Raw genomic sequence first — 20,459 nt, forward strand, 5'->3', positions numbered from 1 at the left:
GGAGGAATCTACTGGAAATTCAATGTTTATGTTTGATAAAGGAAACCAAAAGAAGACGTGGTTCTTTTGCACTTGGTTTGCATTTTTTTATGTGAATTGGAATGTGGGAGAGCTTGTGTTCCTTTTCATTAAAGGGCAGGAGTTCTCCCACTGTGAAATTGTTCAAATTTAAGTGAACACGCAAATAAAATGTTATGAGTAATTACAAACTAATGTTATATTAATCTGTAATCATTTATTAAAACAATAGCAGACGAAAAAAGTGTGATTTGCTATACTCCGTACCAACCTATGTTTCAAGTTTCGTATGATGCAGCTTCTGAAACTCCTTTTCTACGGCTTAGAATCATTTAATAGAAGAACATTATCGGTGTTGTATATACAATCGGTTATGTGCATTTTAAACTCATAATGAGAAAGTAAAAAAACGCGTTAAAATAAAACCGTAAGTATGGATTACACTAAGAGCTAGAAGTGCACTCAAATGCGAAAATTTCCTGAGTTCTGCGTACCTAGAGAAAATAATTAAAAAGCAAAAAGTATTTCGGACTCGTCGATAGACAGTAGGTCCCATATCATAGAACTAATATGAATCGGAATGCACTCATTGATATGAAAGAAGTCTCCCTAGTACCTTCTGGGATGTTTGTGGAACAATTATATTATGTCAAGAAGCATTGTCTTGCCCGCGAAAGAAACAATTAGAGTCCAATAAAAGTTTCAATACATTCCCACAACATATAAGCTGGTGCCGGCAGGGCTTTAGAGCTTTCGGTCTATTTTTGAGAAAGTATGGACTTGTCCTAAAATAGAGGTAAGTGTACAACCTGGGGCAAAAAAAAAATCAAAAAGAACCGATACATGTTCTTAAACTGCACTTGGGAGGCACAGGAAGGAAAGAACCGATATAACCCATCTTCGATATAAGCTTGGAAAATTATTACGAGCACCAAATTTTGTACTAAGTCAGTTTATCTATTCGAAAGTTATCGTGCACACCTGCATGTATAGTGGCAGGGTTCCTAGAGGTTTTTACAGCTTTCGGGCTATATTCTTAGGAAGTATGGGCGATATCTTAAACTTCACTTTTCTAAAATGTACCCGAAGGAGTGGATCGTTTTTAGCGAACAGTTTTTAAGGAAGAACTGAACCGATATGGTCAATCTTAGAACCTGATCTATGTTTGGACATAAACTACGAGGACGAAATGTTGGACCAAATCGGCTGATCCGTTCGAGAATGCGCTCCAGACATACAGAGAACGGACAGGGCTGAATTTATTCCAAATTGTCTGAAATTGATTTCGTCCAAATATAGGTTGGGTTTAAAACCATTACCCCCGTTATCCTATAGGCGTCGGTACATAAGGAGCCTCGAGGCTTTCATACTCCGCTTTATTTATGACATAATAACAATAAAACAAGTAACAAGTAAAAAAGTAACAGTAACAGACAGAAATATACCCTCAGCCTGTGTATATTGAAACAAATTATTCCCAAAAAACGTATGTTCTAAAAATTTTGGGCGTTTGAACCGACAAAAATATTGATTAGGAGGAGATACTAAAAAGAATGGATCTTCAGCCACTACATTTGGTGCCATAGGGGGTTTTTACACTCTTCGGGCTGTTTGCTCAAGAAGTATGGACTTGCCCCTAAAAAACGTTTACCATCGTAATTGAGGCAGCGAATGCAAGTTGCTTCAACAAAAAAAGTGATTCGATAGCAGGTCTTAAAGTAAACTTATCCGAAATTTTGTGTGGGAGGTATCGGATGGAGAGGACAAATATAGTCCATATTTGAACCTGATCTATATCTGGTAGATATATTAGGATGTGTAAAGTATAAACCAATTCGGCCACTCCCTTCAAGAGTTACCGTACGAATAATTTCCGAACATTTTTGAACTTTTGTGGGTGAGGTACCTGAAGGAGTGGACCGATATGGCTTATCTTCAAACTTAAACTATGTTTGGACAAAATATTACTAAGGAAGTATGGACTTGCCCCTGATGGAACTTTTACCGTCGTGTAGGGGGCGGTGAATACAAGCAGGTCCTAAACTGAACTTATCCGAAAATTTGTGTGGAAGGTACCAGAAGGAGTGGACCGATTGAGATCATATTGGAACCACATCTAAGTCTGGTAGACATTTGACGATTTGCAAAGTATGGACCAAATCGGTTACTCCCTGCAAGAGTTATCGTAGGTACAAATTTGCCGAACATTTTCGAACTTTTGTGGGGGAGGTACCGGAAGGAGTGGACCGATATAACCCATCTTCGAACTTAAACTAAGTTTGGACAAAATACTACGAAAGCCAAACTTTGGACCGAATCGGTTGATCCGTTCGAGAGTTATCGTGCGCTCCAGCCAGACAGACAGACAGACGGACGGACATTGCTCAATCGACTCCAAATTGTCTGAAACACATTTCGTCTAACATACTTGGGGTCTAAAACCATTATTTCGACGAGGCACATTTTGCCCGTATGAAAGTGTATATACCCTCGTTAGCATAAATGCTGAGGGTATAAAAAAGGATCAGTCGGCTTTGCCGACACAGATATACCCTCAGCCTGTGTGGACTTAAACATTTTTCCCAAAAAAATATGTATTAAAGGGGTTTTCAAAATTTTAGGCGTATGAACCGACAATATATGGATTTGAATAGAAGCTCAAAAGTTTTGCGGGGAAGGTATCTAAAGGAATGGACCGACATAGTCTATTTTGGAAGTGAGGCTTATTTCAGGAGTCATTCCCCTTGATAAATATCGCGACCACCTGTCTTTTCAGTTGATCACCATATAATTTAGAGGTTTTGGACCATCATATAAGGAAACATGTACTTGCCTACGAAAAACATAATATCGTAAACCACTAGGATTACTTTGGTAAACACTTTCAGGACCTTAACCGCGACCAGATCCCTAACCGCACTAAAATGTTGATCATTTGTATGGGTGGTACCGCAAGGAGTAGACTGATAGGGCCCATTTTTGAACATAAACTAAGTTTAGACAAAATATTTCGAGAATAAAAGTTTGGACCAAATACGTTGCTCTGTTTGTGAGATATCGCGCGTACCATGTTAGCGAATATTTTCGAATTTTTGTGGGGGGGTGCCGGAAGGAGTGGACCTACAAGCACCACCTTCGATTTTCATCTAATATTCGAAGAAATATTATGATATGCATAGTATGGACTAACTCAGTATTCGATTCGAGAGTTGTCGTGCTCTCCAGCCACTACATATGGTGCCATAGAGCGTTTTTACACCTATCGGGCTGATTTCTCAATAAGTATGGACTTGCTCCTGAAAAAACTTTTACCGTCGTAATTGAGGCAGCGAATGCAAGTTGCTTCAATAAAAATCAAAATGAAGAGCAGGTCTTAAAGTGAACTTATCCGAAATTTTGTGTGGGAGGTACCTGAAGGATTGGACAAATATAGTACATATTCGAACCTAATATATATTTGGTAGATATATTAGGGTGTATAAAGTATGGACCAAATCGGTCACTCCCATCAATAGTTATCGTACGCACAATTTTTCCGAACATATTTGGACTCTTGTGGGGGAGGTACCTGAAGGAGTGGAACGATATGGGTTATCTTCGCACTTAAACTATGTTTGGGCAAAATATTACGAAAAACAAATTGTGGACCGAATCGGCAGATCCGTTCGAGAGAAGTAACTTGCGCTCCAACCACTACACACGGTATCATAGGGTTTTTTGCACCTTTGAGGCTATTTTTTCAGGAAGTATGGACTTGCTCCTGATGAAACTTGTACCGCCGTAGAGGGGACAGTGAATACAACAAAAATCAAAGCGATTCGGGAGCAGGTCCTAAACTGAACTTTTCCGAAATTTTGTGTGGGAGGTATCCGAAGGAGTGGACCGATTGGGTCCATATTGGAACCTCATCTAAGTCTTGCAGAAGTTTCACGATGTTCAAAGCATGGACCAAATCGGTTATTCCCTTCAAGAGTTATCGTGCGCACAAACTTTCCATACATTTTCGAACTTTTGTGGGGAGGTACCGGAAGGAGTGGACCGATATAACCCATCTTCGAACTTAAACTAAGTTTGGACAAAATATTGCGATAGCCAACTTTTGGACCAAATCGGTTCATCCGTTCGAGAGTTATCGTGCGCACCATCCAGCCAGACAGAGAGACGGACGGCATTGCTAAATCGACTCCAAATTGTCTGAAACGGATTCCGTCCAAACATACTTGGGGTCTAAAACCATTATTTCGATGAGGTATATTTTGCCCGTATGAAAGTGTGTATGTATACCCTCGTTAGCATAATTGCTGAGGGTGTAAAAATAAAGAAGAAAATTATTATTATGTCAGAAATGAAGAGGAGCAAGAAAGCCAGCCGCGAGGCTTCTTATATACCGAGGCCTTAAAAGTTAAGGGTATAATTAATTATGTAGATGGTATGGACTATAGTAAATCGTTCGAAATTAACACGATTACGCTGGTTAGGTAATACTGCTAGAATGAATTAGTGCCTTCCAGCTTAAAATCGTCATTGCGTACATACCAAGGTTTCACCATGAAGGGAAAAGAGGTCAACATTTCGATGGAAAAAGTCAACTCCAAGGTAGAGAAAGACCACATTGCAATTCATTTTCCATATTTCCGCCTCACATTCCCACAGAAAGAGTGTCACCTTTGCACCATCTATCACTAGGAAGGAAAGGGAAATTATTTAAGCTAATAATATTTCCTTTTCTTAAAGCTTTAAATCTCAAATAACACTATACAATGTCATTTCCCAAAAAAAGGAACTACAATTACTGTCATTGACAATAGGACTAACATTTTGCCTTGAGCTATTTTTAAAATTTAAAAATATTTGCATGGCAGAACTTAGACAATAGCTACCATTTAAATTCAAACCTCATTTGCTTTACAATGATTAGGTAGAAAAATATAACCGCAAACAGAAATGTCCTCAAGGACATGCTACCATGCTTCACTTTTCTTTTTGACCATCATCATACGCCCACCCACCCCCAGTCTTCTTCTTAACAGAAAACTCAATCTTTACCCAATTTTCTACTTATTTAAATGGTAATAAATTATGATTTCGTGTGTTTTGTTCGCTTGGCCGACCGGCTGGCTGCCCAGCCTATTTAGTATTCTGCTCCAGACCCAGTTTAAAGAAAAACATGAACATGCCACATTAAAATCAAGGAAGGCAAATTATTTTCGGACAATATAAGTTTGTAACTGTGTGTATATATCTGCGGCACTTTTTTTACTTACCCACAATTTCGCATATCATGAAAAATAAGCAAAGACCGCTGGCAATGAGAAGTTTACGTCTTGCCTTAACGTCCACACCTTCGCTGCGTTGACGATGACAATGATCACGCACTGTAAAAAAAAAAAAAAACAAAACACAATGAATGTAAACTGAATTATATTTGAAAGAGAAAGAGAACAACGAAAACGTAATATAATTCTTTAGAAAAGTATAACAAATAGACCAAAACAATATGGTAAAAAATGTTTAACCGCATCTGAAACAGGAGAGGACCACCATTAAATTAAAGGAGGAAGGCAAAAAAGTTCTAAAAGTAATTTTCACAAACAGATGAAAAACATTAAAAACGAATTAAAATGACAATGTGGGGAGGGGAGGTATCGTCTATTCTAGTTTAAATTAAGAAAACGCTTTGAGACAACAACAAGGAACTTCGTTATGCAAACAATTAGTAGAGGGGAATCATTATTGTTATTCTATGTACAATGACGATGGTTTTAAAGAAATCGGAGAGACTTTTTGTTGCCTGACGTTAACCGCAGTTAGAATTCAAAAAATCTATATACAATATACGCCCGTTCATCTCCAGGATATACCTATAGATGTCCTCGTTCATGTTGTTCTATTTAAAGTACTTTGGTTTATTTGAATCTAGCCTTTATAAAGCAAAAAAAAAACGAAGTGAACATAAATACACAGCTCTTCATTCACTCCTAAAATTACATTTCAAATTTCAATTTGTCACCAATAACTTTCCTCAGTCACATCTATCTACCTACATTCAGTTCGTCTTATCCAAAGCCTTATACGGGGACAATAGGCAGGGAGAAGCATTTAATCCTTCAAAGAATACAATAAAACTGTTTTCTTCCAAAGACGATGACAATCAAGCAATGAATAGTAATGAATAGTATTTGTGTGCCGCCGCCATTCATCCTCAGTACTCAATATATTTTATTATCACTACTTTTTTTCCAACTTTTGCATATCCAGAGTCTATTAAATGCCTTTATTGCAACATGTCGCCGCCATATTTTATTGTTGTCTTGCTTTCTTTTTTCGTTTCATTTTTATGTCTTTGTTTGAGTTTTTTTGCATATGTGTTTGTGTGTGTGGGTTACTTTCTGCTTTATGCAGCTGCAAGCAAGTGTTGCAACAAATACTTTTGCGAAAATTGCCAAATGAACGTTCGTTCACACAGGCATGACGAAACGACAAAAAAGGACAAATTTCTGCTTTATTTGCATAAAAATTGCACAAAAACGTAAACTTTTGAATCCAAATTAAATTCTTAGGATATTCGAATATACACTACAGCACACACTCACACATATCCTGAAGCTTATAGCCGACCATAGCCATTCAAATGCCAGCATTAAAAAACGTAATCCAACAAACTTGTTTTTTGAGGATGCCAGATTAAAAATAAATGAGAATAGAAAAATGAAAGGAATTAGACGAAAATTCTCAATCACCCTTAAAAAAGGTGTTTAAAGATTTGGAAATTATTTCAATGATATATCGACCCACGCACGCTCTAGCGGCAATTTCTATAAAAGCTTAAATCTTCGCCATCAGTTTTATCTGACCCAATATTCCTACTAGGGACAAGGGGACTTGTTTAAATATATCACAGTCTTAGGCACTATACTACAATTGGCCACAATTGGGAACCCAAATTTCAACGGGCAAGCAACCTAATAATATGGCAACTTCATTGAAACCCTAACGCCTTGCAAGACTATAATTCTCATTCGTCCTGTGCCACTGGTGACATAAATATTTCAATATTGGATGCTACTTCATAGAGCTAGCTGTCCATCAAGGTAATCTTGGGGTTGTATTTACAAATTTTGTGAAGACTCCTCATTGTACAGTGGTCCCACATGTATGAAATGGAGTGCCAAACTTTTGACGAATTTAGCCAAATTTTCAACCGATTTGTTTGCAGTTTTGAGTTTTGAGTAAACAAAATAATTCCTTGCAAAAAATGTTCGATATACGTCCACGTTTATACATAGCCCCCATATAACGATTTTACCCAAACGTTCCAACCGATTTGGTTGTAATTTTGCATTATAAGTTTGGAGTAAACAAAACTCCTCCTCAAAAAAAAAATGGTGCATATAGGTCTACGTTTAGGTATAGCTCCCGTATTAAGGTACCGCCCGATTTTCGGTATTTTGATAGGTCTAAGTTAAGCTATACCTAAAGCTCCCATATAAACGTATCTCCCGATTTTAGGAATGAATGAATGAATGAAGAGTTTACAGGCGTGGTATATGGGATTTAACTTGCCGGGTGGCGGATGGGACAGCTGGAATTTTTTCATCGTAAAATAAAGTCTTTCCCATGTATTTAAAAAATATCGGGACACACAAATACTCACAACATTATTAAACCTCAAAAAAGTAATTTAAAAATAATTTATTTGTAGGGAAGTTAGAGAACGAGTTATGAGTTTGTTTTTTCGTAAAAGCATTGTCAATACCATCAACTATCATTTTCATTTTGGAAATTGTATATTTACCTCTTCAATTTATTTAAATTTCACTCATAAACCACGAATGCTTTGCGGATGTATTTTACGTTCTTAAGACACCTTATAGAAATCACAACTTTTTCGACTTAATTTGGCATACTATCACTGTAAATTTACAAAACTAATACTGGATATTAAAAAATTGATGTGTTTAGAGAATATTAATATCATTCACAATCAAATTTGTAACCATAAATTTTTCTATATTTATACACGGCAGAACCACTGTGCATTGTGGCGATCATATCAATATATTACCACAGAGACTTCGTTCTCCTATCCTTCGCAGTTTATCATTACAATCGTCGTTCCCGATCACATTATCATCTGAGTTCCAGAACTGCGCAATATCATCGTTCCCGGTCGTCATCATCTGAGATCCCGAACTTCACAATATCGTCGTTCCGGATCATCAGCAGCCGAGTTCCCGAACTCGTCTCGTATATTGTCTTTCCGATCATAATCGGACGGGTTCCCGAGCTCCATCGTATCGTCCGAATAGTCATTAATCAACACCTTCCAGATGATATTTAAATAGTAGAAACCGATTTTCAAACAATTTCACGTTCCCGATCATTAACACCCTAGTGCAGGGTTTATAATGCTAACGCCATATTAGCAAAAGCAACGAATATTTGCAGCTTTGCCTGCTAAAATTTCTTCGAAATATGTTTAGCAACAATGAACAACGGCAACATGTAGCAAAAAATTTCACAAAAATATTGCTAGCGATGCTGATGCTATTTGATATTGTTGCTATAATAAAACAGCATCGGACACGCATACTCATATTTTGCAGCACACATGATCAACACATATCACAAAAGAGAATAAACAACAAAGTTTCAACGGATTAGTCAGGTTCTCATCAAACAATTGTTTTTGAGATTAGGGTTACCTGTGTAATGCATTAAAAATCACGATATAATTTCGTTAAAATTTTCGTTCAAAGGACATGTGAATTTTTGGTGAAGTCGTTCAATAAAGTCTAAAGTATTCTTTAGGTTCTGACATATGATGAAGGCATTTTGACATTTAACACCTTTTTTATTACTGCGTTGGCAACTATAATCACAAAAACACCCTCGGTTGCTTATTCGCTGCGACGAATGGTCAGCCGACTGCTAAATATGTAGCGTGGTTGTCGATTATGCCTAACGAAAAAAAGATTAGGCGTAAAAAACGAAATAAGCAAAAATGTACAAAAATAAATATGCGTTCTGTTGCTTATTTAGCCGTGTGTGTCAATATTGTGTAGCAGTTGAAGTGTACAGCTAATGCTTATGTTTTTAGATGCTGGCTTTTAAACCCTGCCCGAGTATTAATCAGCTTCGACGTGCTCGATCATCGTAGAAGTCGATCAATCAGCTTCACCGTGCTCGATCATCGTAGAAGTCGCGTCAATCAGCTTCGTCGTTCCCAATAATCAGCACCGCTTGACTTTAACAAACATCGTCAACATCTGAACATCAATCAACATCGTCATTGCTGATCATCAATTAACACCGTCGTTTCCGATAGCGGCCTAATCCCAAAACCTATAATCCTATCCCATTTCATTGAAATAGAACATACTAGTATTTAGATCAATAAACATCTGATATAATCCCAAAAAGGGAGAGAATTAGTCTTTTGTGGGTCCTTATGGAGATCCTGCAGGCGACTCCACTTCACAGAAAAAAAATATCATATTGACGAAATTCGATAAAATTATTTGATCACAAAGCAAAAATACAACTGATAAAGTATTTCACATATTGACTAAAATATTTATCACTTTTTTATATTGAACTGATAAAATGGAATATGTGGAATATTTTGATAAATATTTTTGTCAATATGTGAAATATTTTATCAGTTGTATTTTTACTTTGTGATCAAATAATTTTATCGAATTTTGTCAATAAGACAATTTTTTATCGCCGGAAAATCGATAAATTTTTGATTGAATCTTTGAATTTTTTTATCAAATGGCTAAAATTTTTTCCTGTGTTACCCTAGCCGACGAGAAAACCTCCGTGCAATCGCATTAAATATTTCAAAGCCACTTGAACCGAATAACCCATTACAAAGCAATGCAAGCAAGCTACTTTCTACATTATCAGTATCTACTACCAACTTTACTCATTACCAATTTGGTAATAAGTGGTGTGGTTGGAAACAAAACACAATACAGAAATGAAAACTACCTCTATATCCGAATTATTTTTTTATATTCAATGGCAAAGTGGAAAGTAGACACCATCAACATTGATAGTTTGGCATCTCTGCACGCTGATCAGATAGAAAACATATTTTCATTTTCATGCATTTTATGTGATTCCGACTTTCTTTGGCGTTATGTGTATAAGTGTGTGGTGAATGGTGGATAAGGAATATCAAACTCATATGTTCATGTGCATGTGTGTATGCAGGTTGAAGTGAAATTTTCATATATTTTCCTTACGTTTTCGCATCGTTTTGTCATTTTTTTGTTGTTTTTGTGCTATTGCTGGTGAATATTTGTTTCAACGATTGTCGTTGTTTGTTTTGTGTTCGTTGGGATTTTTTTTTTTTTGTTCCTTGTGTGAGTGTCACCCATTTTTATTTGTTTTATATTCATTGGCGCATAAAATTCATTCATGAAAATCCTCCTGCGGCAGCTTAAAGTGTAGAATTTAATTGATTTTCTGATGCTGGATGAAATGGGGTAGCATGTCCATGTATAGTTAGTTGTTGGTGATGATGATATCGTGCAGCACAACGAAAGGTGCCACACGGTGAAACGGAAGCGCTCCAGAGGAATGCAGCTAGCAACATAAGAATAATGGGGGGGTGGGGGACGGAGAGAGAGAAAGAGAGGAAGAGGGTATCTTTAAACAATAACCATTCAAACAATTCCTGTGCTATATTTTGTAGCTTTCTCTTAATTTGGAATACAAATTTGAAGACAGGTGTGTAGATGTTGGTGTGTGTTTCGATGTGAGTGGTGTGTGTAGTTTCCGTTGAAGCTTTTTTAATATTTCAATTTAAAATATGTTAATAATTTCATATGTCGCTAAGAGTGTTGCCAGCCAACCAACCACCATGGTGCATAGTAGTGGCTGACAAAGTATGAAATTGGTATATTTATTAATATATACGTCGGTATATGTGTGTTTGTTTGCCATTTCAAATATGCAAATTTAATTCAAAGTACTTGTGGGTCGTTTGTACTCAAACTTGTTCGCAAAAATGCTCATTCACATGAATGTATGTATGTATATGTGTGCAAGTGAGTATTATTGTTGTTGTTCTTGTTGTTAATGTATGCATTGATAACATGCAAACCTTTTATGTGTCAAAATATAACGTTAAACATTTAATTAATGCCATTGCCTTAATGTGTTTGATGTATTATTAGCGTGTTATTACATCTGCATGAATGACTGAAGGAATCCGTGAATATTTGCCACATAAAAACGACAGGCATGACAAAATATTGAAAGTGAAATTAAAAAAGCCCCAAGTCAGAGAAATAATTCGATGTTTGTTTTGTGATATTATTATTTTAATTAAAAAGTAAAAACAATTGTTGCGCAATTTGCACAAAAGTCGATTGAGGCAAAAGAAGTGAATTACAATTTTCATTTGTTAGTGTAAATTTATAGCTGTAACATTTTGTCAAAGAAATTAAGACAAACTTCAGAAGAAATTCTAAACATATAGCATGAAAAATCCTGGTATATATTGGAAAAATACATTAAAAACTATTTATTCGTAAAAAAATCCCAAGGAAAAATGTCTTTAAATTGCTTCAAGTACTCAAAATTCTGCACAATTTTCGGATAGTGTTCTTAATTAATACATCACAGACGTAGCCAGACACCATTTTGGAAGGGGCCTAGAGGACGAAATCTGAACTTTTGCATGTAAAATATCTGACTACTTCAGTGCAGTATATAAAAGCTTAAATACGGGATGATCGAAGGTCTTTACCCTGGGGAGGATACTACCTATGCATATTCTCTGCATTTATTGAATGCTGAAACTTTTTTATTTTCAATGGAGAAATCGATTTTTGTTGCTGTACACAGCTACACTTTCTGAGCCGTATAACTTGAGGAATATCTTTCCTCCAGTCAGTCAAACATACATATGCATTAAATTCCAAAGACACATCAATAATCATTCTTATGCATTTTTCCAATAATAAATTATTGATTTATTGAGTAAAATTTTAATTTTTCTTTATTTGATAATGATAAAACAATTAAATATATTAACACTTCACTGATATTTATAATATTTACAATCAGCGTTCGAATAACGTATAAGAAAGAACGGAAACTCCTTTCCTCTTTGCAAATGAATTGCACAATTGCAATTATTTAAGAATCTGAATATTGACGGCGAACAACAGCAGCAGCTGTGGCAGTGACGCCGTTCAAGCATCAACAACTCGTTGAAAACCAATTAAACATTATTAATAGACTGGGGAAAACTCCAGGAGGAAAACCTGACAGTGTGAGCCAATATAGAGTCAGCACTGTGCGTGCAGGCACCATTTAATGTTTTATGCCACCACCAGCACCACCACCAATAGCAGCAGCTGTATTCAGTTGGGTCTATATCATCCAAATGTGCCACCAACTGACAAACAGTTAAAAATGCAATATTTCTTCAACTCTCTCTGTTGACTTGGCAGCATAAATTGTATAACAACTGTTGTTGCCAATTGTTGCAACATTAATTTTTGCAAACACACACGAATATACAAATAGTAACACACACAGACACACCGATATCAGCACTCACAAACACCCTGTGTGGAAGGCAATTGTTGCAAGTGGTGCAACAGCATTTTATAGGTCGGGTGTTCATTTCATTTGGATTTTTATAGGTTTTATTTAAATGTTTGTTTGGTATTTTTTGTTTTTGTTTTCGTTTTGTCTTCTGTTTTATTCGCATTTTTTGTAACGTAGCCGCTAAAACTGTTGTTGTTGTTTTCTTTTTTTTTAATTTATAGTTGCTGCAACAACATGCAAATATGTAGGAAAACACTCACAGCCATGCCGGTAGTAATCGCGGTACTGGCGATGGCCATGGCCACTTCCACCAAAACAGCCGACACACACACACGAACAGTAACAATTGCAACAAAATGTTGTAAAAGCTTAACAATACAAATACAACTACAATATTTTGGAAGAATTACAAGGAAGATCCAAAAAAACTGTAACGGAATATATATGGCCCTTGACTGGACCTCTGTGTTCGGTGGAGAATTGGATGGCACACCAAACATTCATTTAACCAAAGGCCTATGGAGAGTGGAGTGGAGGTAACACAAGACTGGAACAACACATAGGGGAGGGGAAAGAGGAAAAAAACAAATGTTGAAACAAAATAAAAACAAAAACCAATTGCGGACGCGGTTGTAGGCCATTAAGAGTGCTTGTTGTTGAGCCTTTGCCACATGGGGTTTTCATAGACACAGATACACCGATGACTTTTGTAAGCTACCAAATACAGTGATGTGAAAATGAAAACACATTGAATTTTGAGCTTCCAATGAAGAGACAAACATAAGCTTTTCGGAAAAGGAAATAATTCTTTATAGGTAAATGAAATATTCCATGAAAGGGATTACATTGTGCCACATAGAAAGGTTTTAATGCGTTCTTTTCACATGAGCTTTCCATCGAAATTTCAGTGTTCCTCTTTTAAGAAGATTTGGTGCTGCCATCTGCTATGTTTGGCGCAACACGATGGTTCAGAATATCTGACCAAAACGGCCTTTTTGGGAATTATTGTTAACTAAAACACGAGCGATGGAAACAAAATGCTGAGAACAGATCCCACATCATATCATATCACTTTCGTAGGTTACAAAAAAAGTTTTGAAAATTCTGGTTAAAATTTTAGCCATTGTGAGGTAGGCATCATAATCATTGGTCCTGATTTGTTTACTAACAGACCTAATCAACATAGATTTATAAAACAGTGGCCCTAAATATTGGGTCATTTCGGTGCCCATGTCTCAGAATCCGCAAAAACTGTCCAGGTGTAAGCGGTTTTCATTCAAAGTTAGTTAAGGTGCACCCTTCATGTCATTGTTTTATAAGGAAACGATACAGTCAGTGCATTTTCCCAATTTGAACATCTATATCTCAAAAATGGTAAAACCTACGAAAGTAACATTCAGGTCAATCTTGTAGAGTATTTTCACTGCTATAAGATTTTCTCTAACCCCATTTCGATAGGACTTGCGGTTTCCGAGCAAACTCGTGAAAACATAATAAAGCCCTAAAAATTTGATTTTTAAAATCCCTCCGGCAATTTTTTTCGTTTCTTGATTTTTTTCATCTATGAACATTGTAGTTTCAGAATCCGCAAAAACTTCCCAGGTGTAAGCACCTTTCATTTTTAATTAGTTAAAGCGCATCAAAGCCTTGAAAATCTCATTTTGGGAGTCATTTCCTCTGATAGGTGTCGTGGCCACCAGCAATTTTAGTTGATTACCGTAGGATTTTAAGAGCTTATCGACAACGTGGACTACCCGTGGACAACGAATAACCTCAGCAAAATTTTCAAAATGATCCTCGAACAGCCCTTAAACTGCGCTTAATCTAAAATTGTGATCTTTGGTGAAGGAGGCACCGGAAGGAGTAGCCGATTAAACATACGTTTACCAATATGTTTAATGAAAATAGAGTACATGTGTAAAAAGCTACAGGCCAAAAAAGAGGACCGAAAAACTTTGGAAATTTTCCAAAGAACAAAGAAGACTTTTGAACGTCTCCAACATAAGACCTTGGAAGGTCTTCTAAAGACAACACAAGACCTTTGGAGATCTTTTGAAGGCCACTGAAGACCTTTGGAGGCCTTCTAAAGCCAACAGAATATCTTTGGAGGCCTTGTCAAGACAACACAAGACCTTTGGAGGACATCTAAAGACAAGAGAAGACCCTTGGAAGTCTTCTAAAGACATCAGAAAACCTCTAGAGGTCTTATATATACAACAGAAGACTTTTGGAGGTCTTCTAACACCACAAGAACACAAGTTTTTCATTGGATTACATAGGTATTAACATATTCACATGTATTTGTAAAACAAATCAAAAATAGAGGACATAGAGTACGCCCAATGAAAATAGAGGACAAATAGAGTCATTAAAAAATAGGGTACGGATACCTAAATTAGAGTACTGTACTCTATAATAGAGTACGGTTGGTCACCGTAGTTATAGAACTTCATGAAACTTGATAAATGTTCGGAAGACATTTTACGGTATGCAAAGTTTCGGCAAATCGGATACTCTATTCGCAAGTAATCGTGCTTTTTATTCATTTTAATTGATGCCGGCAGGGTTTCATTATCTCAGGAAGTGTGGACTTGTCCACGAAAGATATATGTACCGATGTAATAGGGACCGCTAGGATAATCTGATGCAAAAAAATCAAACCGACCCGAGACATGTTTTTAAACTACACTTGTGCGAAAAATTGCGAATTTTTTGGGCCGAAGGTCTATACCCGGAAGAAATATTACGAGGAAACAAAACAGTTGATTCAATCGAGGGTTATAATCCATTCGAGGATTGAGGTCTACCTCTTACATTAGACCCTTCCAAGAAATATACCATCTAAAAAATACCACTTCCAAAAGGTCTTTCAGCTGTAGAAGACAATGACGAGTGGTTTAACACCTATAGAAGACCCCTTCAAAATATCTACTTGCTATAGAAGAAACTTTCAAGATGTCTTCCAATTAAGGAGACGCTTCGAGGTTCTTTCATGTTTCATCTATCTATAGAAAACCCCTTAAACAGTAATAGAAGATCCCTTCAAAAGGTCTCCCATCTAAAAAATACCCACTGAAGAGCCCCTTTCAAGAGGTCTCCAGTTTATAGAAGGCCACTTTTAAAGATCTTCTATTTAAAGAAGTTCACAAAAACATATGAAACATCCTTTTCACGGCGTGTTGGCGTTCAGAGCCAAACTAATACCTTCCGAAGGCTGCGGTTGTCGTGGAAGCCATACAGATTGAATGTGAAAAAAGCTCAACACTGTAAAAAACAACTTGCTTTTGAGAAATGAAAAGTTCGATGACAGAGAAGTCACTCCACAGGCGATATATCTGATGAGCTGCTACCAACAGCAAACCGGTCACATAAGGGTGGTTGTGTGGGTTCGAATTTTTCGGCTTTAATTTTTCACTTGGAAAAAATCTTAGGTGATTAAGCTGGACTCCAACGAGAAAGTAAATAAAGAAGTTCATTTCAAGAGGTATTCTATCTAAAGACGACCCCTTCAAGAGGTCTTCTGTCTATAAAATACCACTTCTAGAGGTATTCTATGTAAATAAGTTTACTTCAACAGGTATTCTATCTAAAGAAGAATTCTTCAAGATGTATCTAAAGAAGACCACATCAACTTCAAGAGGTCTTCTATTTAAAGAAGATCACTTCAACATGCCGTCTGCCTATAGAACGTATCCAATAAAAGACCCTTCAAGGCGTCATCTGCCAATAGAAGACCTCCACTTTTGCGATCAATCGTGAACTTTTGTGAGGGAGGTACCAGAAGGAGCGGACTGCCATATCGGTCCATCTTAGAATTTGAATTCAGTTTGTTTGAATTCAGAAGTGTTACGAGAATCAAATTTTGGAACAAATCGGTTGATCCGTTTGAGAGTTATAGCTGCTACAAACGGGACTATATTAATTAAAAATTGTCTAAAGCGGATTTCCTGCCAAGATATGTGGGGTCATTAATTCGATGAAGCACATTTTTATCGTAACCTAAAGGTTGAGGGTATAAAAAGGGTAACATAATTTCGTAGCCGGGTATTTTACACTGGAAGTTAAACTTTTCGACACTTAGACGATGATATCCTTATTTTCAACTCTGGCATTAGCTTTGCCTTAAAGAAATTTAATTTGACAGCCTTAGCAACAATGGATTACATTTATTGCATATTGGTTGCAGATTAGAGTGATTTTGAAAAAATCAGATTTTATCCGCTCATCGAACTTAGTGAATCTGGAGACTTGTTGACCTCCAGATTCACTAAGTTCGATGTTTGTATTTCAACTGATCTTCTTTGGAACCAATATCAAGGTTTTTTGCTCTGCAAGTCCTTGGAAAAATCTTCTTAAAAAATCCACAATTCTGCCCTTGGAACGTTTTCAAATTTAAAGAGTAATAAAAATTTGTCATCTTTGTAAAGGTCAGGTGATGTCATTCATCCTAATATCATCATATCCTAGGATTTGTGTCAATTGTTCCAAGTATTTTTTCACCACTGTCCTTGGAGCATTTTAAATTTACACACAAATACACAAACACTTTCATACAAACAAATAGATTTGCAACTGGTATTATTACTACGCACCGGAAGTGACCACGACGGCAGTCATTTGTAGTTGTTGTGGATAGCAAGCACAGCAACAACTACAACAAGGACGACAACTACTAGAATATAACCCAGTAACATCAGTACAAGTGGATGTAAGTGCATGCACACCACAACAACAACAGCAATAACAACAAACGGAAATGATAACACTGCCTGTTACAATGAGACGCGGGGCACACAATTCGTCCATCCGTTTTGCCCATTGATGATGGTTCATCGTCGTCGTCGTCGACCACCATTCGCCGCGTTCGTTATTGTTGTTTACATTGCCATTGTTTTTGTTAACAAAACTCTTTTTTTTTAACTAAAGCCATTTTTAGGTTCAAGCCGTAGCGCCATAAAACACGAAATTTAAATAACAAAAGTTTCAACAAAATATTGCCAAAACAAGAAAAAAAGTGAATTTAACAGAGAATTGACTCTGTGCAACAACTAAAGTTAATACACTGCCAATTTTGCTTGTTTATTTGTTCGCCGTTTCTGTTTTTTTCTGCGAAGGAGTGAGAAGTTTTTGGCGGTTATTAAAATTAAAAATAACTGAAGGTCCAAATGGAGTTTAATTGGAGTAGTTTTTTTCGTTTTCCTTTTTTATGATGATCATTGCCAAATATTGGGGCATCTGTTTTTTCTCCTTGCCACAGACATTGTGAAAAACTATTTACATTTAAATAAATAAATGGAAAAATAATTGTTATCAATCACTTGGCAGAGTGAAAAATATTAAAATATGTATTTTCTGAGTGGGTGTATGCGTGTAAAATCGTGGGTAATAAATTTATGAGAAGAGTTTTGTTTGTGAACCTCAAATACACGTAACGTAATATTGGATAACAATGTAAACTGGAAAAATAGTCACATTCCAAAGCGACGAAACAATTTTCACTTAAATATTTGCAAATGTTTTTCTTCTCCATTGGTCGCCGATAGATATTTACACCATTGTTATTCATTTATTTGCATTTCTATGTTTAATCTTGAGATATAAATTCACGCATTTTATTATCCCCGCTTCAAAAATGGTTTGTTTGTTTACACTGTCATTTTATTCACTCACTCACTTTCTTTCTGCTAAGCTATTTAGTTGACTTTCAATACGATTTTCGACAGAAAGCGACTTTATTATTATAATTGTGTTGTTATTATTATATTCAATTAGTTTGTATTTCGCGCGTTTTCTTCCCGTTCACTTTCGCCACCATGCAACAAACAAACAGCGTCAACATTTACGGATCTTTAACACTTCAATTTTTCCTTTGCCGTGTTGACTTGCTGCTGCTGCTGGCCGTCTTCCTTCATACAATTCAATTCGATTCAAAACACAAAAACACACTCAACTAACCTTAGCCAATTGAGTTTAATATCGTTACTATTACCACCTTCTAAATTGCCAGCATTTAGGGTCAATTTAACGTTTTGCTTCATAATAAGTTTTTGTTGTGTTTCCTAGTTTGGGTTTCGTTGTTGTTGTTGCTGTTCATTCTGATTGCGACGACAAAACGACACATCTCGAGAAATAGGAAAACAGGCGGCAACAGCGAAACAGAAAAACAACAAACTGCAACGGTTGTGGCTTGAATGAACATTCAGACTGTTACAAGCAGCCCTGCCCAGCAGAAGTGTTCCGCAGAATACCTTAAGTCGATCAGTGGTCCCACACTCTCATCTTCCTGGCGCAAAGTAGCGACGACGACATAGTAAGTACCCCGTAAATGGATTGTAATGATGTGCATGGATGAGTGAGCGAAGGCGAGCCAACATTTTGTCGTCGTCGGCTAATGGCTGTGTTGTGGTGACCTCTAATTGTAGGGTAAAGGCCTTGCTAGTTTCTCGGCCGAATGTTGTCTATTCCGCATTCAGTCGAAAGTGAATTAGGCATTCAACCATATTTCCGCCCCACAGACGAGCAGCAAGCAAATCAATAAAGCAACAATTATAGAATTAATGAATATTGAAATTACTTTGGGATTATAAATTTAAATAGAAAGAAAACACATAGAGTGACATTTTCGAACAGCTACTGTTACTACTTAGGGGTGGTTTACACTATATGTAAATGTCATATGACATGAAATTTTCCATCGTTATATATTCGCTAATATGTGTAATATTGGAGATTTTCCTTACGCCATTTACTCTGTGCGTCCACACCAGCAAAAATGTAAAAAAAACTACGTCTCCACATTGCCTCCGTGGGTAAATATGAAATGTTTTTATTTCGTGTCATATGACAATGATAGATAGTGTAAACTACCACTTAGTTTGCGTGGGGTATAAATCAAGCGGAGGGAATTCAGAAAAACTTAAAGGGTTTTTATGAACCGTTTTTTTGGTGGAATATGTCAATATAATATTTTTGTAAGTAGATCCCACCAAAGACTCCCGAGATATAGTCATATTCCAGAGTAAATATCTTAAAAATATTAGCTGTTGCCTTTTCAAAATGACTTGTATGGCTGATAATAAGAGCAATTCTACACTATAATTTTTTTTGCTAATTCATAACAGCTAATAAGGATGCGAAATTCAAATCCTATTTTTTCAATGATGTGTGTTACTATATACATATATAGTATATGAGTTATACTATAGTTAGCAATTGTCAAATCTATAAAAAAGAGTCGCAGATAACACACAAAGAAATTCCTCAATTGGACCCCGAGAATGAATGAAAACAACAATGTTTGTCTTTAACATTGTTGTTTTTAATAACAGTAACAACAACAATAAAAACAATGGCTAATTCGAGGCAGATTTACTGCCACAAAGTAATTACAATAATTGGAAGGTAATATTTGCCAAACAACAGCCACAACAACATCAAGCATTGTGGTAAACAGATTTATTGCATCAGCTAAATTGTGTGAATATATATTTCAAGCAGGCTTATTTAGTTAACAGATTGATGTGTGTTCAAACTGATATTTTTACACTCAAAGAAAACATTATTTTAAAATAAATAAAGAACAAGTATCAGTCAGCTTTTCTCACAGAGATATACCCAAAGCTTGTGACGGTACAAAAAAACCATAACAGGAGCGGTGAAACTATATGTACTAAGTAGTTCTGAAAATAAAAAAAATTTCAGGGTACATTTGCTGGGGTTTTCCACTGTTCTAACAAAGAAAGCTAAAAGAATAAGGGGATAAATTCGGCCGAGCAAAACATCCACATATAAGGCTATGTTCACAAGATGGTTATTTTTGTTAACCCCTGGGAATACAAATTACCAAATCATATCCATTTTGTAGTTAA

At 36.3% G+C, this 20,459-nt stretch overlaps 1 protein-coding gene across 3 annotated transcripts in view; it reads right to left on the reverse strand.

Annotated features, from left to right (window-relative positions):
- The window catches only part of ZnT35C (solute carrier family 30 member 3), a 159,282-nt gene that overhangs the window by 91,927 nt on the left and 46,896 nt on the right, over nucleotides 1-20,459 (reverse strand). The window contains exons 1-2 of one of the 3 annotated variants that reach the window (XM_073966540.1): nucleotides 18,266-19,103; nucleotides 5,283-5,393 (exon numbers count right to left, since the gene is read on the reverse strand). In XM_073966540.1, coding sequence (XP_073822641.1) covers nucleotides 5,283-5,393; nucleotide 18,266 — 112 coding nt within the window. In that variant the 5' untranslated portion in view covers nucleotides 18,267-19,103. Of the gene's footprint in view, nucleotides 1-5,282; nucleotides 5,394-18,261; nucleotides 19,104-20,459 lie in introns of those variants that run through there. The other 2 variants (XM_073966541.1, XM_073966539.1) reach the window with 2 other exon arrangements.

This window comes from Musca autumnalis, unplaced genomic scaffold, assembly GCF_047663935.1.
Source record: "Musca autumnalis isolate F117 unplaced genomic scaffold, ASM4766393v1 scaffold_2, whole genome shotgun sequence".
In the NCBI taxonomy this organism is placed as follows: Eukaryota; Metazoa; Arthropoda; class Insecta; order Diptera; family Muscidae; genus Musca; species Musca autumnalis.